The sequence below is a fragment of the Triturus cristatus genome, chromosome 2_1, assembly GCF_964204655.1.
Source record: "Triturus cristatus chromosome 2_1, aTriCri1.1, whole genome shotgun sequence".
Classification (NCBI taxonomy): domain Eukaryota; kingdom Metazoa; phylum Chordata; class Amphibia; order Caudata; family Salamandridae; genus Triturus; species Triturus cristatus.
The window spans coordinates 331,293,491-331,316,912 of record NC_140581.1 but is presented as its reverse complement, the minus strand read 5'-3'; the positions used below and the strand labels follow the sequence as shown (position 1 = coordinate 331,316,912).

At 46.8% G+C, this 23,422-nt stretch overlaps 1 protein-coding gene across 1 annotated transcript in view; it reads right to left on the bottom strand.

Annotated features, from left to right (window-relative positions):
- The window catches only part of PARP8 (poly(ADP-ribose) polymerase family member 8), a 788,553-nt gene that overhangs the window by 63,705 nt on the left and 701,426 nt on the right, over positions 1–23,422 (bottom strand). The window contains exons 23-24 of the mRNA XM_085631232.1: positions 18,432–18,508; positions 2,029–2,098 (exon numbers count right to left, since the gene is read on the bottom strand). Coding sequence (XP_085487358.1) covers positions 2,029–2,098; positions 18,432–18,508 — 147 coding nt within the window. The remainder of the gene's footprint in view (positions 1–2,028; positions 2,099–18,431; positions 18,509–23,422) is intronic.

Genomic DNA, 23,422 nt, shown 5'->3' with positions numbered 1-23,422 from the left:
GCTCATTAACAAGACAAACTAGGTTTTAACAAAAGATAATTTTAATAAATATATATTTTTAGCAATATGACTTTTCTTCTATACTGAAAAAGATGTTTTTTTTCCTCAACTTAATTTGAGATGTGGTACTCAGCCTACCGGTTACAAACAAGAAACATTAACTGTTTGTTATTCTACAAAGCAAACACAAGGAGATGATGGGCGGACTGCTGAAACTTTTCAGACACTCACCCTCAGTCACAGATCTGGGTTGAATCTATCATCGTTCTTTAGCTCACTCCACCACAACAGTTCAAACCCAACTATATGCATATCAGTCTTGACCCTGTGCCTCATGGGAACAGTCCTGCCCAATTTGCCAAGCCAGGTCTTCCTGGACCGGAAACAAGCATCCTGGGCCCAGTTTTGGGGTAACACCCCTCATCAACCAGGCTAGCTTGAATCCAGTGGCAAAGTGAGCAAGGGACCCATGTCTGGGCATACCCTGGCAACTTAGGACGAACAAAGCAAATACAAGATGATGGACAGAGCGCTGAAACTTTTCAGACACTCACCTCCAGTCACAGATCTTGGTTGAATCCATGATCGTTTTTAGCTCACTTCGCCACATCAGTTCAGACCCAGCTATATGCAAATCAGTCTTGACCCTGTGCCTCATGGGAACAGTCCAGCCTGAACTGCCAAGCCAAGTCTTCCATGGACCGGAAACAAGCATCCTGGAACAGGTTTTGGGGTAACACCCCACATCAGCCAGGCTAGCCTGAATCTAGTGGCACTGAGCAAAGGACCCACGTCTTTTGGAAGTTTGGACTGGATTGTTCCCATGAGGCACAGGGTCAAGACTGATTTGCATATGGCTGGGTCTGAACTGGGGTGGCAAAGTTAGATAAAGAACAATGATAGATTCAACCCAGATCTGTGACTTGGGGTGAGTGTCTGAAAATCTTTAGCGCTCCGTCCATCGTCCCCTTGTGTTTGCTTAGTTCACCTTAAATTGGCAGGTTATGCCCAGACGTAGGTCCCTTGCTCACTTTGCCACTGGATTCAAGCTAGCCTGGCTGATGAGGGGTGTTACCCCGAAACCGGTTCCAGGATGCTTGTTTTTGGTCCAGGGAATACCTGGCTTGGCAGTTTGGGCTGGACTGTTCCCATAAGGAACAGGGTCAAGACTGATCTACATATGGCTGGGTCTGAACTGGGGTGGGAAAGTGAGCTAACAAATTATGATGGATTCAACCCAGAACTGTGACTGGGGGTTTCTAAAAGGTTTCAGTGCTCCGTCCATCGTCTTCTTCTGTTTGCTTTGTTATTCTACAAAAAATGTTAACATGGGCTCACTGGCATTAAATGTCACCTCTGTATCTGAGGATTCACCTACAAGCCAACATTTAATATTATAGACCAATATTACAATATGGCATGAAGATTGTTAATTGGATTAAGTACTCTTGCTTGTTTACTTAATGTCTTCTTCTATGTAGATTTCCTTCTGTAATTAACAGGCTATAACCATGCTAAAGAACCGGTGGCAAAGACAATACATCAGTCTTGCAAGGTCTCAAGAGCTTTGTGGAATGTTGCCAGATGTGAGCCACCATCAGCTTGAAGGGGATGTGTGGGGGAAGAAGGGGTGTTATGCGTTCAATGTGAAGCCCCTCCAAGGACTAGAGAAGCTGCTTTTGCTGTTAGTAGGGCCTATTTTTATCATAATCACCAAAGCCAAAATGTAAAGTGAATGGCACAGTGTAACCATTTTTAAAAATGCCATGACCTTCTATTGATCACATACACGCTTACAAGATATCCAAGTCTGTCTGTAACGAGATGCATAAAACATGTCAAAATTACTTTTGAGTTTTACTGCTTGTGTTGTTTTATATACTGTTATGGGAGGTGTTTTGTCTTTACACAAATACATAAGAGAATCATTATAGTACGCTATACACAAAGGACACTTCAAACTTTAAATACTTTGCAAACTGTGAGCACTCTAATATGTCACTGTTGCTAGGATTTGCTAGGACTTACCTTCACATAAGGCTATGCATTTTAAATTACGGCTCTGCAAAAACTGGGACTGCTGGCCCTTTTTCTGTGACTAAAGAATCAAAAGAAAAAAGAAAAATCATTACATGAATTCACAAAATGTAGACTTAAATAAAGGGCACTGTAATGCTTTCATTACTTAAACCATTCACACAGTTCAATATTATGCCATCATTTGTTTCAAACCAGTACAAAATAATTATGATCTCCTTGAAGCAATACATTCATGTACATTAAGGATACTAAAAACCAACATCTTTGTTCAGAAGGTGGCAATAGTGGAATTAAAAACAATGCTGTGGGTTTAATAGAAGAATGGCAAAACATTTTAGTTCTCTACATAGCCCTACCTAAGATTACAAACATTTAGAGTAGAGACACAATAATTATAAGAAACCTAAACATATTGCCTCATAATTCTGGGCAATGTATCTTTTTCTGAGCTCTCCTCAATTGTATACATATTTTTGGTCTTTATTACTTAACATCAGGATTAGCTGAGGCCTACTAATCAGACCCCAGTTTCAGGTGCTCTGCACAAATAAGATAAATGCTTTTTGTTACAAGTTGACATTTGGTACGTTAGGCATACATGTGTGCAAGCCTTTGGCACATTCACAACACAATTATAATCTGGGAAGTACGTCTGAAGGAGCAATCTTTCTCATTTACATCTAAAAAAGGTAACATTCTTAAAATCACATGTATGTGCACTGGCTGTGTAAGCCTTTATTTTACAGTGCATAATTTGTGATTAACTTTATTCTTCTAGATCCTTTGCTGTCCCTTTAAAGATATGCCTCAAAGAGACAGGGACCACTTTTTAGTATCCTTGGTCAAAAATATTGTGGCCTCCCTTTCTATGTTCTTTGAATGCATGAAATCATGGGAGTTGCAGACCTATTGATCAAGGTAGGATTAAAGACACCATATATAGATGTCATGCAGCCCTGACAAAGACATTTTTTACAGCATCTACGGCAGGGTTTAAACCCAGAGACCATTGGAGGAGACATTTGGTTTCGTCGAATTTGAAAGTGGAGCAGGTTTTTCGGTCAAACATTGAGTGAGTTCCAGATGCACATCGATGAGGTGCTGCAAAACATGGAATGGACACCAGCACACCAGTTGGTACCTTATATGTACTAGTGTCATCACATTCTGTACAAGCACTCTAAAAGTCAATACTGTGGATGAAAAGGAGTCAACGTCATTAGCTACATATTAGCAGGGTATCCCATTCAGAATTTGACCGTGCCCCACCATCTTCCACCTCCTGAGAAGTACACATTTCTGGGTAAAATGTTTGACTGGGATTAACCGCCAACCCATTCCCAGACCTTGTTCTACTTCCCTGTCTTCAACAACTGGTTTCAGACTGTGCTTCATTTCTGGTCTACCATTGCCCACTGGTTTACTTAAATTCTTGAATTCCAATTCCTACTTAATGGAATGATTTAAATCAATTTCTTAATTTTTGTATCACAATAACCATTACATTTTACTTACTTTAAGTTTTTAATGAGTGTGAGAAAGCACATGTTACAAACGGAGATGCAAGTATTCTTTGCAGATTCTACTTTATCTAATAGGAATCACAATATTTTGGCTTTGTAGGTGCTTACCCACAGTTCACATTAAACCTTCACGCTCCCTCTCTTAAAATGGTGCTAATAAGTTTTATTTATTTGATGTTGTGATTACACTTGAAATGTTAAGTTATGTGATGGTATTGTAATCATTCCTAGCCTTTGTAAATGGGTTATGAATTGGGTAAAAGAAACAAATGGACCGCATGCCAACCACTGATGGTAAAATGTAAACAGCTGCTTATATGAAAGTACTTTATTAGAAAAGAAAGAGTATACTAGAGAATATGGTAATAATGATGTAATCGCATATTTCTCACTTTTACACTATCCCCAGGCGCCAGAGTAGATCTGGGGAATTCTTCAGCAATACTCCTGCCAGTAGGTGGCACCGTGTGGCTTCACAGTGATTTCATACCACTTTCGAAGTGACGGTGGAAAGCCGGATATATGTTCAGCTCCTATGCACTGACATACATTTCTTGCATCTCTCAACGCGGAGTTGGAAAGAATGTGAGGGATTGGGTGTTAAAGTAAATATCAGAAAGCTCATTACCAGAGGTAAATAACTTGTTCTTATTTGGACCTTACTGACAAGTAGTGTTATGTGAACATGTGTATCGGCACACACGCGGCAACCTGGCAGATCTCAAAAACAGGCACCCCTTGACCTATGCAGTCCTCAAAGAGTAATAAAGTTAAAACCTAACACAAGAAAATAGAGTAAATTAAAATAAATTAAATTACGCCAGAATGACAAAAATCCAACATGTGGAATAGGAGATACGAATTTTTAAAGTTTGAATTCAAAATAGTGCCAATAGGGCACAAAGCTCCAACCGTGGTTATCAGGTTGTGCTAGACCGGATAAAAGTCAGTACTTAAGGCAAAATTCCATGGATTGCCGGTCAGATACAGGGACGAAGTTCATCCTGGTGGAAAGTTTACCTCCGGACCCAGAAACGTTTACAGAGAAAAATTGATCATCAAAAGGGCAAGCTGGATCCAAACTAGGGCTCACGGATGGTGGCTTGCTGAACAGTGAGGTCCGGAGAGGTCATTGACAAAAGCAGGTAAGTTTCTAGCTGGCAAAGTCCATGGTAAATGCCAAGAAAGGTTTCAAAGTCAACAAGATGCCGCTCAGTGTCAGTCTTGATGAAGCCCTGTACGTCCAGACTAAGGAACTTTTCTGGAAGCCAGATCCCCTTCAGTGGGGCAAACTAGAAAGCTGAGGCTGACCAGCAATTTGATGTAGACAGCTGTGACTTTGATAGCGATCCTGGCCTCAGTCTGTTCTCCAAGTAGAAAGTTGGCAAAAAGTTTCTAAGTCCCACTTCCTGCAAGAGAACACTAACACCAGTCAAGGGTTCAGGAACATGGGGGGCACCACTTGGGGGTGAAGACTCACCCCAACATAGACCAGCAGCAAGCTCCAGCCCGTGCCCAACTCAATCAATCAATCAGGGGTTTTTAAGTGCACTACTCACCCGTGAGGGTCTCAAGACACAGGGTGGGGGGAGGGGAGGGGTGCGAGCAGCTCTGTAGATCATTTGAAGCGCCAGGTCTTGAGGTCCTTTCTGAATTGGTGCAGTGTCAGGCTTCGTCAGATGCAGAGGTCCAGGTCTTGGCTGCCAGATAGGAGAAGGACCTGCCAACTGCTCTGGCCCTGTGGATGCAGGGGACCGTGGCTAGGGCGAGGTCGGGAGAGCAGAGGTATCTCTTGGGGGCGTGGAAGGAGATTTGTTTGTTGCGGTATTGGGGTCAGGTGTTATGGAGGGCTTTGTAGGCCCAAGCTGGTTTGGGTCAGCTGGGCACTTGCAGGAAAAGAGCATCTGAAAGCTTGTTCTGTCCCTGTTGCTTAATCAGGAGGTCAGCCAACTAACCCTTGGAGTCACTTCTGGCTTCCTGGGTTCAAGGCAAGCGGGTCCAGTCTTCTTTCAGCTTCTTCAACATTGTGGCAGTCCTTTGTCTGAGTCTTCACAGGTCCAGGAGTTTTCTGAGAAGAAGGTTTGAGGCTGCCACTTTTATACCCACTGCCAGCCCTTTGGTGGGGGGCAATCCTTTTACTGCCCCCCAAACCAGTTCTGGTTTGTTCCTCTATCCCCACTGGGTTTGTTTCCATCAATGAATAGAGAGACAAAGGAGAGGCATGCTGAGGTGTGGGTTTCATCTGCCAGTAACAAGATAGCAGCCTTTGAATTCAGGAAGGGGCTGGGCACAGCCCATCGGGCCATCCTGTAAAGGGAGAATTCACCCTCTACCCTCACAGGGTCCTTGGTCTATTATCTGGGAGCAATACACATCTCCCCATGGGAGCCATCAGGGGTCAGGTGACAGCTATACACTGGCAGGAAAGCCTTTTGGTTGTAGGCAGGAAAATGACAACTTCTTAAAAAGTAATATAATATCCGACTTGACCAGTAAGTTGGATTTAAATGAATACTGAAATGAGTCCTTGAATACTTTTTCTAGCTGCTCTCAAACTGAATTTATCACCTAATAAATGTAAAAGTGTAACCCAGTGCTAGCCCATGGGAGAGTGTGCCTTGCAACAGTGAAAAACGACTTTGGAGGTTTTTCACTGCCAGGAGATCAAAAACATTAAATATACATGTCCTAACCCTTAAATACCATGCACTTGGGGAAGAGTCCAAACTGTAAGGATGGTTAATTTGCCTCGTTTTACTTATGTTCTCGGCATGCGCCTGATTGTAGTTTTCCTGTCTACACTCTGTCGTGTAGATGCCCGTATACAAGCCTTTGTCTGGGGATCTATGCGTCTTCATTTATCTTCTGTCAAGTTAATAGCTCGTCGATCCCATGGAGGTTGGAGTTTACCATCTCTGGAACATTATTCTTTAGCTTTACACCTCTCGCAACTAGCCTATTTACTCCCAGACACAACTGATCCCCCACAATGGGTCACAACGGAAAACTCATTACTTATTCGAGATGACGGCCTTGCATTCCTACATGGAGCCAGTAATCCACGAATATCCCCTCCGCACCCAGTGATGAAAGCTACATATCAAGCATGGCACCGAGCACATTGTCTTCTAGGGATTGCTTACTGTTTACAGTCTAAACCCCCACTTTGGGACAATGAGAGCATATGAATAAATGGTCATGAGCTTAGCTGGCTTATTTGGAAATCAAGAGGAATTCAGACATTAGATCAAGTCATACTTAATGGAGAGTTGAAATTCTTTGACTTACTGCGTGATGAATTTGATCTCCCATTGCATCAGGCTTCGCAACATTCACAGTTACAGCATTGTTTGAGGCGATGCCTCAGTCCTTATCCTCGGCATTGAAACCTTCTCCGATATTAGACTATCTCCTTAATTGGGGACGTCACAAAGGAGTAATGTTGGGTTTGAATGGAGTACTAACTAACCACTTATTCTCACAACCACTACTCAAAACTCTCCGTAAGAAGTGGCAAGAGCGCTTACTTACTAGTGAAGAAGATGCCTGGCCAGAATTATTGGAAGCCCTAGATAAGGGAACCGGGGAAGTGCATTTGAAATTTTGTGTTCTCAAAACTTTATATGATTGGCACTGGTCACCTTTGAAATTGCATAGAGCAGGATTATTGCCACTTTCCAAGTGTTGGAGAAGTACCAGAGTTAATTAATCGTGACCTTCCTCATAAAATATGCGAATGTCCTTCTATACAAGGTTTTTGGACTTCCGTAGGGAATACACTGAGGGCGACAATTCCTCTCCAACTTCCCCTTACCCCCCCATTATCTTGTTGCGTGACTTTGGTAACTCACTTGGCATTACGCACCCACAATGCCGCATCTGACATACTGCACTTTTTTTGGTCAAAATCTGTATCTTAAGACAGAGGCAATCGCCCAATCCACTCTCACAGGAGGACTGGATGGTAGCAATGATTCAAATGGCATCCCATAAATGTGTAATATATCAACTACAAGACTGAGAGGAAATATTCCAACAAGTATTGGCTCCTTTTCTTCATGACTCCTGAATGTTCTTTTTTCTTGCCTTACTCTTCTTCTCCCCTTCCTTCTTTACCTCTTCTTCTCTTCCCTCCCCATCTCTTCCATTTCCTCTTTTTTCTAATTGCACATGCGTCTTCCCCTTCCTCCTTTCTCCTCTCCTCTCTCTTCTCTTTCCATCCCCCTTCACTCTTCCCCTCTTCTTCTTTCCTATGTTCCCTCCTACTCCGGATAAGGAAAAGGCAGCCTTTCTTATTTATAACCACCCAGTACTCTTAATGATCATCGGCAATTCTGTTCCTCATACCCATGATTTACTCTGTCTAATCTATCCTGTCACTATGAATAATGAAAGTTATGGGTTACTATACATACAGTGTGTAATATTCCTTTAATCCTTTCCTCCATCATCTATTTCCCTTCTATTCTATCTGTTCCTTTCCTTTCATTCTCCTTTCGAATTGCACACTTGTATCTTTATTATCAATAGACTATTGTACACCCATGTAGTTGTGCAGCACCTATATGTATACGTATATGTATATATGTTTGCTTTTAAATTTCAATAAAGAATTGCGAAACAAAAAAAATAAATACCATGCACCTTGGGTATTTAGGGCCTACCTTAGCTGTGACTTATAAGTATTAACAAGGTAGGTTTAGGCCTGGCAAAAGTGTATTGTCAGGTTGAATTGGGAGTTTAAAACTACACACACAGGCTGCAGGGGGAGGCCTGGAGACTTTTTTTTTACAATGCTACTTTGGTTGGTGGCACAATGAGTCCTGCAGTCCACAAGTGGGATTTAATTTAGCCTCCCGTGGTACAGGAAGTACCACATTTTAGGGACTTATAAGTACATTGAATTTGCCAATTAGGTGTAAACTAATTTTGACATGTTTGAAAGGGAGGACACAAAAACTTTGCTAAAAGTTAGCAGGGTTAATGTGCACAGTGTATTAGAGCCAACAAAAAACGGGTTTGTCAACAGAAGGCAAAAATCTGGGGGAAAACTCCAGAAAGAGCTATTTCCAACACGGTCCATCACAACAGTCTCGTCTTCTGAACTGCCTTCACTTTCTTTGCCCCAGAGAAACCCCCTAAAATTGATCATACGCACAATGGCTCGTTGTGTGGTCGATGAAAAACCTCAAGGACCTTTTAGCGTTACTATGATGGAGGATCTCCCTCCTTCTTTGAGGGGTGAGGCAGCACAAACGCTGGCAGAGTAATCGAGTCCCCAAGGTAGAAGGGGGTTACAATGTTCATTAGGAATTTTGCCCTGGTGCTCAGTACCAGTTTGTCTGGAAAAAATGTGGTGTATGCTGGTTGGACTGAAAGCACGAGCAGTTCTCTCACACAGCATGATCATTCAATGGTGTTGAGGAAGACGGACTTTAATGTCAACAACCTCAAAGAACAACATGCATTGGGTTGAAGGGTGTGCAATATTAAGAACAGGGTTAGCTCACATTTGGGCATAAAAAAACGGTTTGGGGGAAAAACATGTGAGGCCAACTTTTTATAAAACACATCAAAGCTGCTTGAAAACAATTAGTCAGGCAAACACAGAAAGGCAAAAAGGGCCAGCAAATAACCTTTTATCTGGCCTGCGATAAGGCATTGCTGGTCTAGCGAAAGAACAAGTAACAGGTCATCAGGAAGCTTAGCCTGCAAATATCGGTGTTACTGTCACCACACCAGGCAACACATCTGGTAAAGTATAGATTTACTTTGTGGTAGGGCATCTAGTAGCGAGAATGACATCCACCCCCTCGTTGGCAAGTCAAATGCATTTAGCTGCTGCTGCTCAAACTCCATGCATGGAGATGTAGGTGGAACAGACTTGGTTGCACGACCCTGACCTATTGCTGATCCACCCAAAGGCTGATTGATAGACAAATGCTCAGAAGCTCCTGGTGCAGTCCAGGTGATAAGAATGACCTGGGTCTAGTCTATCTTGATTTCTTTAAGAACCTGAGGCAGGAAATGAATACAGGAGCCCTTACTTCCATTCCAACAAAATGTGTCTTCTAATGTAGGCTGTTGAGAAAACTCCAGTCTGCAGAATTGTTGATACTGCTCATTCTTAACGGTGGCGACCAGATCTAGCCAGGGCGTGCCACACTGCTCAAAAACACCCTGTGCTAACTCAGGATAAGATGCCAGACAATGCTTATTCATTTCATGCACTCTGACATTCATGAACCCACCAGGTGGTTGGCAACCAGGAAAATTTTCTGCTGGGCCAGCCGGCTCTCAAGGCATGATTCCTCCTGAAACAGGATCCAGGACTCTACTCTGTCTTGCTTGTTGAATTACCACAAGAAGGTTGTGTTGTCTGTGAGGACCTGCACCAGACTCCCTTTGATGGACTGCAGGAAAGCTTTTATGGATGGATCATTTGAAGTTCCAGAAGACTCATATGGAGTTGGCTCTCAACCAGAGGCAAGAGGTCTCCTATCTCCACCTCTCCCATATGGCACCCCCAACACAGCAGTGACGTGTTTGTCTCCACCGTGTGATGGGAGATAAAGTATGGCCAGCCGCACATCAAGTTGATGACCATCAGCCACCACAGTCAGTGAGGTAGTCCAAAGGAGGATTGAGCTGTACCTGTTGGTTTAAACTACACCTGCTGATGCCATGTTTACTGCCTTGAAAAGACTGGGTTGGTTGCTGCAGTAAACATAGGGAGGGTTTGTGTTTATATAAGTTAGCGCTCTGGAATAGCCTCTGAATTTTCTGTATTGGAGGGGGAAATTGTTTCGCTCGTGTCAATAGCCCAAAGATCATGCTATGTTGCAACTATTTTTGAATCGTTTGATTGTTGAAACAGTCTTTACTCCAAATAATGTGGAGCCATCGAACGGCAGGTCAAGTAAGGATGTTTGCATGTCTCCAGAAACCTGGCTTAACTAGGCATTCCTCCTGAACTTTACACTAGTGCCAACATCTCTGCCAATGCAGTCTGTAGTGTCCAGGCAAGCTCTCTCGCATTTAGTGATCATAAGATGGCAAGAATAGTAATATATACACTACAATGCATACCTTCATCAAAGTCTTTATCTGCTGGCGGTGTGCACAGTGATTCACGAAGGCATGCATTGTAGTGTATATATTACTATTCTTGTCATCGTATGATCACTAAATGTGATAGAGCCAGAATGAGCTGTCATATAGGCGATAGCTTTGACATTTGATATAATGTAGCAAACTATGTGTCTGTTTTCTGTTTCCTTCCTTAGCCGAAATAATTGTGCGACAGTGATTATGTGATCCTTAGAGTAGCTTCCCGTTGATTCAAATTTAATAGGATGAGAGTTATGTCTATCTGTGATGGTCATTAACAACAACACAGTGCTAGCGTGATAATGAATTACAAGGAACTGCATAGTTTTGTGCACTTAATGTTTTATTGTGTTCATATTGTAAATAGTGTTTTGTAATTGCTTTTAGCCCTGAAGAAGTCCCGTGAGGGATGAAACGCGTTGGCAAGCAATTGTGTGGTGTTTTTAAAGAATTAACTGCTTTTCAATAAAAGAAACTGACTTCAATCAAGTAATACGACCATCTGTCTCATTTTCATCTGGGAAGCTATTTATTCAATATATTGTTCTAATTTTCTGGAATATGATGCACTAGGACATTTATAGTAGAAAATATATGTTGTTCTGGCGTGTTGGGTCAACCTTGTTTGCTTTGGACTGCTTCGTTTTGCCTAAATATGTTGTATTAGGACATCAATACTAGAGAGTATTGGCTCATCTCGGGTGCAGGGTCATTTTTGTTTGCTTTGGATAGTAGTGGTTTGTAACCACTCTTTAGGATGTATGTGGGTCACATCCTAGACCACATGCACCGAGGCATAGAGCAGTTTTAACAGGCTCCCACAAGTAGTGACGTTTGGTGCTGGACAGTTAAAAGCTCTGACCCATTTCTTTGTTTGGCTATTCTTTTTGATTTCCTATCTGAAGGGAAATCAGAAAGGAAATGGGATTATACTTACTTGTAGAAGCTTGAACAATGACACTTTCTAGTGTAGATTTCTTAGTTAGGAAGTCCAGGTCACCAGGGGCCTGTCTATGTTGCTTAGCCACAGCTCCAGTGACAGATAAGTATAGGTCAGTAAGGGTGTCATTAATTGGCAATAATGGCTTTGATGAAGCTGACCCTCGTTGAAGAATCTCAGTCAATACATTTTTGTTTTGTCTGTACAGTGGGCAAATGCAACTCTAGTGCCTCCGCTGCCCCTTGAAACACCACCTCAAATAAAACGCTTTTCTTCTCTTGGTGGCACAAGTGGCAAGTTTAGCTCCACTTCAAGAGATGTAAGTAGCTCACTGGAGTTTTGGAAGTCTACATACAATGAATCCTCTGTATAATGATTGGGGGAGCAACATGTTCTCTTCCTCTTTATCATCAGAGTCTTGAGAGACCTCGAGTGCTTTTTATACTGGGTCTGAATCAGAATCTTCTGATGGTACTGGTGTCACAGCAGAGGTACTGGATTGGAATCTGACTGTATAACTGCCTGTTGCTATTTCTTAAATGTATATTGTGACATATGCCTGGATCGGTTCTGATCAGCGCCAGTGGAGTTAATAACTGTGGGCCCGATTCACAGAACTCACTTAAGACAAAATCCTAAACTTACTACCATTTTGGTATTCACAGAAGGCACTTACTCATTTTGGTATTCACATAAGGCACTTACTCATTTTGGTATTCACAGAAGTTAGGAGTCTTAACTTTAGGGCTCCTAAATGCCTTCTGTGAATACCGAAAGTCTTAAAGTTAGGATTTTTCTCAGTTTAGGAGTAGTAAAGTTAGGACTCTTAACTTTAGGACTCCTAAATGCCTTCTGTGAATACCGAAAGTCTTAAAGTTAGGATTTTTCTCAGTTTAGAAGTAGTAAAGTTAGGACTCCTAAATGCCTTCTGTGAATACCGAAAGTCTTAAAATTAGGATTTTTCTCAGTTTAGGAGTAGTAAAGTAGGGAGTCCTAACTTTAGGACTCCTAAATGCCTCCTGTGAATACAGAAAGTCTTAAAGTTAGGATTTTTCTCAGTTTAGGAGTAGTAAAGTTAGAAGCCCTAACTTTACTACTCCTAAACTGAGAAAAATCCTAACTATAAGACTTTCGGTATTGACAGAAGGCATTTAGGAGTCCTAAAGATAGGACTCCTAACTTCTGTGAATACCGAAATGAGTAAGTGCCTTCTGTGAATACCAAAATGAATACGTGCCTTCTGTGAATACCAAAATGGTAGTAAGTTTAGGATTTTGTCTTAAGTTAGTTCTGTGAATCGGGCCCATTGCCAGTAAAGGATGAACTGGTGTGGACCTTGGCGCTGGATTAGAAATCTGTGCCAGAGTAAGCATGAGCTCAGTAGTGGGCCGGCAGGGGCAGGCTGCATTAGGGGAAGATTCACAGACAGAAGTCTAACTAGAGACTCTTGCCGCTCGGTGGGAAGCGAAGGTGCACCAGAGGCAGCTGGTAACAGAACAAAGATCTTCAGCATGACTTCTTTGATGGCTCCTATTTGCTGTGGGGTCAACGATGGCCAGAGATTTTAGGTCACAACTGCGGCATTGGTGTGGACTCAGGAGACATTGGAAGGGTACACACTTTATCATGAGGCCCTCACACCTTCTTTCTAGATATCAAGTGACCAAATGATGGAATGGGAGTCAAGACTTGCTTAACCTTTTTGTGCTTATGTCTATACTTTGATTTAGACTTACCAGAAGACTTTTTTTTTTTTTAACTCTTTATTTTAAGATTTTTTATACAGCAAGAAAAGATCCAACAAGCATTACACTTATTCGCAGTAGGAGATACATCAATATCACATTTTCACAGATTACATTACATTGGAGACAGTCATTGGATAGTGGCAGTATCTTCCTCCAAAGAGATATACAAGAACCCTGAAGACCCCACAGGCCGGAATCCCACACGAGGAGGACATCCACCCACCCTCCACGCCTCAAACCAACATCCGACACTATCCCTCAGCTACACTAGGATGTGTCCCCTGGTCCTCATGGGCGGAGAGGTATCTCGTCAGAGGGGCCCAAATGTCGGGGGGCCGTGACGCAGGCGGCAGCAAATCAGCATACAGCAGAACATTCTCCTGACAGGTAAGCATATCCCGCAGCCACTCCTTAAACTTAGGGCTTCTCCCCCGCCCCCACCGACATGCCACACGCCTCTTGGCTAGCAACAGCGCACAGGTAACAAAGCGATGATCTACCTTGGGTATATCCCGGGTGTATCCCAGCAGGGCCTGAAGTGGGGAGGGATGCAGCGGGCCCCCGAGCATCTCACCTATGGCAGCGTAGACTCGGTTCCAATAGTCGTCTATACTCGGGCAGGTCCAGGCCAGGTGTAAGAAGTCAGACCCCGGGGAGTGACACCGATCGCATCGATCGTTGTCACGAAGCTGAAACCTATGCATCTGGACTGGGGTACAATAGAGGCGGTGTAGGAATTTGTAGTGAATGATGCGGAACCTACTGCTCGAAGAGATCATTTTGGTTTGCAGACAGCAGTACTCCCACTGTTCATCCGTGAGCACTGTGCCGATCTCAGTCTCCCAGCCGGCCCGAGACCTCAGAGTATCCCCCCGTCCGTAGGTATAAAGGCGCCGATAAAGCGAGGAGACCATGTGCGACGGGGAGGTGGAGTCGAGGAGGTAATGGAACGGTTCCAAAACTGCAGGCTCTGCAGGATATGCCGGCAGTATTTTTTGCAGGCCACTGCGAAGACGAATAAACGCAAAAACCTCCAGGGGGGTTGGGACCGCCTCTCCAAATAGGAGCGGGAGGTCACAAAACCTACCCTCGTGGAACAAGTCCCCCCAGCGCGTTACCCCCGTTTTAAGTTTGATTCGCTGGAACAGACCTTCCTCTAGAAGGGGAAGAGCCGGGTGGTAGACCAAGGGCATCAGCGGGGAATAAAGGAGCGGCGCGCCCATGAGTCTCGCAAAAACACTCCAAGCATGCGCCGTAGCCTGAACAGGATTGCGATCGGCCCGAGACGAGGGGACCTCCGCGAGGGCCATGCCTTCCAGTGGGATCGGATCCGCCAACCAGTGCTCCACAGCTATCTGTGGCATGTAAGGGGTGGGGCGATACCAATAATACGCGTAGTGTGCTTGGGCGCAGTTGTAGTAGAGTTCAAAATCCGGGATATCGAGGCCCCCCTGTACGTACGGGCGCGTAAGCACAGACCATTTGAGCCGCGGTCTCCTTCCCCCCCACACCAGCCGGATGAGTTCAGTCCTCAGAGCCCTGAAGAAATAGCCCCCCGGATGAAACGGTATATTGAGGAATAAATAGAGTAGTTTGGGGAGTATAACCATTTTGATAAGTGAGACACGGCCAGCCATGGTCAGCGGCAAGGTCAGCCATCTAACTATACTTGTGCGTATATACTCCAGAGTCTTGCCATAGTTCATACGCATCACCTCCTGTCGATCCCTGGAGATCCACACCCCCAGATACTTCACATCAGTGTCGCCCCACTCCAACGGGAAGTCGAGTGGGAATCTGTCGACACCCTCCGTTAGGGGAAAGACCGCAGATTTGCCCCAATTGATGTGTATTCCCGAGTACAACGAGAACCGGACAAGCTCTCTGAGTATGGGGTTCAAGTGTTCCCGGGGGTGTTTGATGTACAACGTGAGGTCATCCGCGTAAAGCGACACCAAGATTTGCCTCTGTTGACAGCGCAAGGAAGCCGCCAGGTAGTTTTGCCGAAGCCGGGACGCCAGGGGTTCTATTGCCAAGGCGAAGAGGAGCGGTGATAGCGGGCATCCCTGCCGAGTGCCCCTAGTGACCAGGAACGGCTCAGAGACACGCCCGTTAATAAGAACCCTCGCCATGGGGCGGTGATACAGGATTTGGATCCATCTGGAGAAAGCTATGGGCATACCCATGTTACGCAGAATCAAATGGAGATAGTCCCACTCGACCGAGTCGAACGCTTTGGTGGCGTCCAAGAACACCGCCACCAACGCGAGAGAGGGATCAGCATTATTTAGGATCGAGAACAGGGTCCGAAGATTGTGAGAGGTAGACCTGCCGGGGACGAACCCCGACTGATCCGGCAGAATTAAGTCTCCAATCAGGAGGTTAACCCGGTTCGCTAGAACCTTGGCCAGAATCTTCACGTCGCTGTTGAGGAGAGAAAGGGGCCGGTAGGAGTCGCAGGAATCCGGAGGTTTCCCCGGTTTAAGGAGCAAGACTATAAGGGTCTCTGACATACTGGGTGGCAACGAGCCAGTCTCATTCGCCTCTTCGAACACCTCGCGCAGAACCGCCGCCAGCGGGTCAATAAAGGTTTTGTAGTAGTCGATAGGGAAGCCGTCCAGGCCCGGCGCCTTCCCCGATGACGTCTGCATTATGGCTTCCTTGATTTCAGCCAGGCCGATAGGGGCCGCTAAGAGTTCCCGCTGGGCATTGGATAACCACCCGAGAGTGAGCTCCGAGAGATAGTCGGACATCTCCAACGGCGACTCCCGTCTGGAGGTGTACAGGCCCGAATAGTGTGAGACAAAGGAAGAGAGTATAGAGGGCGTATCTCGGCATATGGAACCATCCGGTGCCCTGACGTCTAGTATGTGATTAGAGCCCTGCGGGGGGCGAATTACCCCCGCAAGGAACCTGCCGGGTCGCTCCCCTTCCCCATATGCCCGCGCCATGAAGTGCTTCCCCCTAAAGTGAACTTCTCTCTCCGCAGTGCGCTTGTACTCCAAGAGCTTCGTGCGATATTCTAGCTGCGCTCCGGGGTCCTCCAGGAAATCTGTGGCAGTCTCCAGCGCCCTCAGATCCCGCTCCAGAGAAGTCAGAGTAGCGCGAAGATAGCGCAGTACCCCTGATCCCTTCGAGATGCACACCCCTCGCATAGTGACCTTAATGGCCTCCCAAACCGTCGCAACGCTATCCACCGACCCTTTGTTGCGTCTATGAAGTCCATGATCTCCTGGGACATTTCATGCTGGAAAAGTTCATCCCGGAGGATGTTAGGCTGCATGCGCCACGGGAGTGGTGAGCCTACCAGCCCCGTCCTGGCTAGAGTGATCAGTACCGGTGCGTGATCTGAAAAAGTACGAGGCAAGTGTCGCGCTGTAAGCAGTGAGGACCCCAAGCCCCTAGAAAGCAGTATGTAGTCCAACCGAGCCCATGTGGAGTGTGGCGCCGACCAGTGCGTGCCCTCCCGCGCAGCCGGGTGTATCCAGCGCCAAGCGTCTATCAGTAAGTGGTGGGTCAGCAGGTCAGAGATAGACTTACCAGAAGACTTTGTCCTAGGAAATATTTTTGAGTGGAAGCGGCCTCAAGACTGGGACCTCATCCAGGCCTCCATCTTAGAGCGACAGCTGTGCTTTGAGTATAACATTTTCTTGTGTTCAGCGACTTAGAGCTTCTCCTTCCTTTGCTGACTCATCCCATGATGCATGAGTGCACACTCATATGTTAGACTCATGTCTGGGGACCAAGCAACACATACACACCACATGATGGTGTGTGGCTGACATCTGGTACTGCAGACGTGGCACATTTGAATACTGTACAAATTATTTCCTAGCAGATTGCATCAGTTTTGGAGTTGGTAAAGACCGACAAAGATGAGCGCAGAAAAAAAGGAACTGATGTCAGTGTAAGGGGTGGTGCTTGTACGTGGCTCAGCTGTCACTTCTGGGGAGGTACGGAGTCTCTGTAAAGTGTGCCATCTATCTGTGTGTGGGACCATTGCTTTCAAATCCTCCGGATCCAGACTGGCACCTCTGGATATTTTAAATGAGGGACAATTGGTTGGAAGTACCCATCGGAATAAACTGAGTACGCCAAATGCTGTATTAACTGAAAAGGGTTCGCTCTATAAAAAAACTGAGAGTAAAATTCATTTTAAGAGGCCAGCTAAAAATACAGATTCATTGACTAATACATACAGGCGCCCTACTAAACTGAACACTCTAGTGTCCTGACAATAAGATACAATTCTCAAATATCAGGATAGTGACATCCCCAGATGCATACATTGTAGGAGTTAAAGTAGTTAGTAAATTACCTCGTTTAAACTTAACATCTATCCAGCTGACAAACACCCAAAAATTTAGCAAATGTTTATAGCAAACACATCTCTTTTTCAGTATATAGAAATAAAAGCAAGATGTCCACAACATCTTTAAACCTCTTTTGGTTCCTCACATGAGCAGGTGTGACCACATAAATATAGGGGTTAGGTTACTGCATTAAATATATTTTAAATGAATACATTACAAGTGGAGATCAAAAACACAAAGAATAAAATCATACAATACATGTATAAACCACATTCATCATAGAGTCAGTACAACACAGGTCAGAACTGCTGGTACATGCATGATGGAAGCATATTTTTAACTGTGTTTCTTCCAACATTCATGGGCCACTAATGAAATCGGACAAAACTTTAGTAGCAGGTGAGAAAGGCATTCTTCCATTGCTCAGCTATGATACTTGCATACCTCTATCTCAACAGCGATATTTGGTCCCCTCATGTATGGTATATTCAATGGGTTGCAAGGGACTGCACAGGCACCAGTGAGTATAACCTACCAACAATCATCAAGTAACCATCATCAGCATGCAGACAATAAGGATTGAACTTTGCTTTGAGCCTTTAGAGTGTCTCTTATTGTGTGGACAACTTTCGAAATTACACTATATATTCCATCAAGCAGTATTTTGTAAATCAGTAACTCATAATATATCAAAGGGTTAATATTTCAGGTGACTAAAATATTTGAAATAATAAACAAGTTTGCAGTGCTGTATTACCTGTACTGTATTACCGCCCTTACTATTTGAAGGTGGGTCATCCTTAGGTGACACCTTCTGGTGCTTCTTGTTCATCCCTGAGGGTTACATGACATAAACACAATGAACAAGGTGGATATTGGGAACAGCACTCCACAGTAAGATGAGCATTTCATAAACGTATGCAGATACGCAGGAAAGCATGCTTTACTATAGATACATTTACAGTATTGTTTAAAATAGACAGCATCACCTAAGGATATACACCTGGTGGTTTATTATGTTATTTCTATGAATGTATTGCCTATGAGTACCATTTTTAAAGAGCAAAAATGCAGCAGCTAACTAAAGGCACATGATTTAATGCTTCCTAAGCAGATGTGAGAAGATTAAATGTACCCTGAAGGAAAAATACTGCCTGCTATGGGAAGGACAGTGCACGGTCTTGACGGAGATACTGATGAGCTCCCTCACTGCCCAAAAGAATAAATGTATGGGAGCAAAGAGCTTGCCTGCCTTGTGTGTCAACAGGGTACGGGAGAAGGTTGCGGTGTCACCCATTGATGGGTTCTGGAAGCACTGGCAAAGTGGGGCTTCTGTGGTGGGGGACCAAGCAAAGTGCTGGCCATGCTCTGAAGGACCAGCAAGGCTCCCAAATGTCTACCGCTCTTGAAGAACAAGTTACTTACCTTCGGTAACGATGTATCTGTAAAAAACATTAGTTAGTTAGATTCCTCACCTTAGAATATCCCCAGGTGTCAGGCTGGATCCGGAAAGATTTTACGTCAGCAAACCCCCTTGCACGTCGCTAGGCGTCGTCTGCGGCTCCGCATCCGTCGTCGGCGTCGTGCGCCGGAATGATGTCGTCGGAGTACTTAGACGCCGCCCTTGTGCGCTGACGTCAGTTCTTGTACATAGCTTTCCACGCCAGGAATGCAGAGCCATGCAAGAGACCGACACTGGTGCCATAAAATCTAGGGCCTTAGAAAGGATAGCCTTAACCCTAGATGTCGGTTCGCAGAACGGAGAGGATGGGTGGGTCGGTGAGGAATCTAACTAACAATTGTTTCTTACAGATACATCGTTACCGAAGGTAAGTAACTTGTTCATCTGAAAGAAACACGTTAGTTAGATTCCTCACCTTAGAATAGATACCCCAGCAATACCAACCCCGGTGGTGGGTCTGCGAACCAAGATCACACCAGAAAGTCCTGGAGAACAGAACGGCCAAAGAAGCCATCTCTCCTGACTTGGCTGTCCAGGCAATAATGCTTGGCAAACGTGTGCAGCGAGGCCCACGTTGCTGCCTGACAGATGTCCTGCAAAGGGACCCCCCGTCCCAGGGCAGTAGTCGCCACTGTGGCCCGGGTGGAATGGGCTCTCAGCCCTACAGGAGGGTCCTTTTTAGCGAAGGAGTAACAAGCCTTTATACACAAGACGACCCACCGTGAGATGGTCCGCTTGTGTACTGCCCTTCCCTTCTTAGCACCCACGTATCCATCAAAAAGCTGGTCGTCCACCCGGAACTGTTTGGTGCGGTCCAAATAAAAGGACAGCGCCCGTTTTGGGTCCAGACGGTGGAGCCTCTCTTCCTCTTTCGAAGGAGGCGGAAAGAAGGTGGGCAAGGTGACAGATTGCCCGATGTGAAAGGGAGTTACCACTTTTGGAAGAAAGGAAGGACGAGTCCGGAGGACAAACTTGTCCGGATGAACAGAAAAAAAAGGAGGCTTAGACGATAACGCCTGGAGCTCACTCACCCGTCTAGCCGAGGTGATAGCCACCAGGAAAGCAGTCTTAAGAGTCAGAAGACGAATGGGACAATTGTGAAGGTGCTCAAAGGGAGCGCACATCAGAAAAGTCAAGACTAGATTCAAATCCCACTGAGGCATTACGAAGGGGACAGGAGGAAAGATGTGAGTAATGCCCTTAAGGAAACGAGAAACAACAGGGGATTTGAAAAGAGAAGGCTGATCAGGAAGCCGTAAGAAAGCAGAGATAGCTGAGCGATAACCTCTCAAGGTGCCCAGAGCAGAGCCCTGCTGGGCCAGAGAGAGAAGAAAGAGGAGAACCTCAGAAAGAGGGGCGGAAAGGGGATCCACAGCCTTCGCTGTGCACCATGCCACAAATTTGTTCCACCTGCAGGCGTATACCGTTTTAGTGGAGGACGCCTGGCTGCCAGAATAACGTCACAGACTTCATGAGGCAAGTCAAATGGCATCAACTGTTGCCGCTCAATCTCCACGCATGGAGGTGGAGACTAGACAGGTTCGGGTGGAGGACCGTCCCCTGCTGCTGTGACAGAAGGTCCTCCCGAAGAGGCAGTCGTGTCGGAGGATCGATTCACATACTGAGTAGCTCGTGATACCAGTACCTTCGTGCCCAATCCAGAGCCACCAAGATGACTTGGGCCCGGTCGCGCCTGATCTACTTCAGCACTCTGGGCAGAAGTGGTATAGGCGGAAAGGCGTACAACAAACCACAACTCCACTCGTGACGTAAGGCGTCCCCGAGCGAGTGCCGCCTTGGAAACTCCAACGCGCAGAACTGCGGATATTGCGCGTTCTCTTCGGTGGCGAATAGATCTAGCCAAGGCTCTCCCCACTGCCGAAAGAGGCCTTGCGCCACGTCCGAGTTTAGACGCCATTCGTGATCCATCATCCACCGGCGGCTAAGTTCGTCTGCTCTGCCGTTCAGAGAGCCCGCCAGATGTTGAACCACCAGGGTGATGCTCTGGTGTTCCAGCCATGTCCAGAGGCGCAGAGCCTCCTGACAAAGGGTCCACGACCCCGCCCTGTTTGTTGCAATACCACATGGCGGTGGTGTTGTCCGTGAACACCTGCACCACACTTCCCGGGACAGAGGGAAGGAATGCCTTCAGTGCAAGCCGGATCGCTCTCAGCTCCAAAAGGTTGATATGGAGCCGAGTCTCCGCCGGAGACCAGAGTCCTCTGATCTCCGCCTCCCCCATGTGGCCCCCCCTTCCCAGGAGGGACGCATCCGTCACTACTACGTGCTCCGGCTGGGGTAGGGAGAGGGATCTGCCGCTGACCCAATCGCTGTTCTTGAGCCACCACTGCAACTGCTTCGCAGTGCCCTCCGAGATCAAGACATGGTCGGACAGGTTGCCAGGATGCTGGGCCCACTGAAACTTCAGGTCCCACTGCAGAGCCCGCATTCGCCATCTGGCATAACGCACTAACAGGATGCAGGAGGCCATCAGCCCCAGAAGCCGCAGCACCAACCTGACCGAAACCCAGGATAGAGGCCGAAAGATGGGAATCAGAGCCTGAATATCCCGGACCCGCTGCTCCGGAGGATAGGCCCGGAACTGCGCCGAATCTAGAACCGCTCCGATGAAGAGGAGCTTCTGGGAGGGTCTCAGGTGTGACTTCGTCACATTGATGGAGAACCCCAGCAAATGCAGGAGGTCGGCCGTAGTCTGGAGGTGGGAGACGACTGCCTGGGGCGAGCCCGCCTTCAACAGCCAGTCGTCGAGATAGGGGAAGACTGGAACCCCCGATCTGCGCAGATGAGCTGCGACCACCGCCATCACTTTTGTAAACACCCGAGGGGCACTGGTGAGGCCGAAGGGGAGCACGGTGTACTGAAAGTGCTCCTGACCCACCGTGAACCGCAGGTAACGCCAGTGGGACGGCAGGACGGGGATGTGAAAATAAGCGTCCTGCAAATCCAACGCTCCCATCCAGTCTCCAGGGTCTAGGGCAGCCAGAACCTGAGCTAAGGTGAGCATCTTGAACCTCTCCTTCCGGAGGAAGGCGTTGACGCTCCTGAGGTCCAAGATAGGGCGTAGGCCCCCTTTGCCCTTCTTGGGAACCAGAAAGTAGTGGGGATAGCAACCACGACCTACTTCTGGACCAGGAATACGCTCAACGGCCTCTTTGGCCAAGAGGGCCGTAACTTCCTCCCATAGAAGATTCAAGTGATCTGCCGACATACGGTGGTTCTGCGGTGGCATGGCTGGAGGGGTCGTCTCAAAGGGGAGGGAGTAGCCTCTTCGGACGATTTGCAGCACCCACCTGTCCGACGTGATGGAACGCCAGTGGAGCAGGTGATGGCGACCTCTGCCTCCCACTGGCGTGGAATGGGCCTGAAAGCTCAGACTAGGAGGGCTTTGAGGCGGATGCTGCCGGGGTGGATGTGGACTGACCGGCACGTTGTCCTCCAGTACCGCCTCGGCGGAATCCACGTCTGCGTGCAGGTTGGTTCTGCGGCCGGTGGCTAGGCGGACGTGAGGAGGTGCCCCTTCCTTGGCCACGAAAGGGACGAAAGGCGGAAGTTTGCAGCCGCGGGGCCGAGAGACCCAAGGACTTGGCCGTAGCCCGGGAGTCCTTGAAACGAGCCAGCGCACTATCCGCCTTTTCGCCAAAAAGGCGAGTGCCATCAAAGGGCATATCCATGAGGGTACTCTGGACATCCCCCGAGAAAGACGTGGACTGTAGCCAGGCATGGCGACGAAGCGCCACCGTGGTCGAAATTGCCCAACCCAGCGAGTCCGTGGTGTCTAGTCCACACCGTATGGCATGCCGTGTTGCATCTCGCCCGTCAGCAAGCGCCTGGGCAGCACGTCCTTCACCGTATCCCACAGAGAGTGGGAATAACGGTCCAAGAGAACAGCTTCTTTCCTAACTGTTCCAGCCTCTTGGATTGCCGATCCGGAGGAGCGGACGGGAAGGAGGATTGGGAAGTCGAGGCCTGGATAACCAGACTCTCGGGGGTGGGGTGTTGGGACAGAAAACTGGGGTCGCCCGGAGCAGGGCGGTGGTGCCGGGCCACGTTCCGATCCACAGGAGGTACTGTGGAGGGCTTGGAGCAGGTGCCCTGCAGAACGTCTATTAGTGCCTTATTGAACTGCAGCAGAGGCTCTGTGGAGCTTGCTGACGGTTGAAGCACTTCTGTGAGGACGTTGGTCCTCACGGCCACAGCAGGCAACTCCAGCCCAAGGGCGTCGGCCGCCTTGCGCAGCACCACTGAAAAAGCTGCACCTTCCTCCG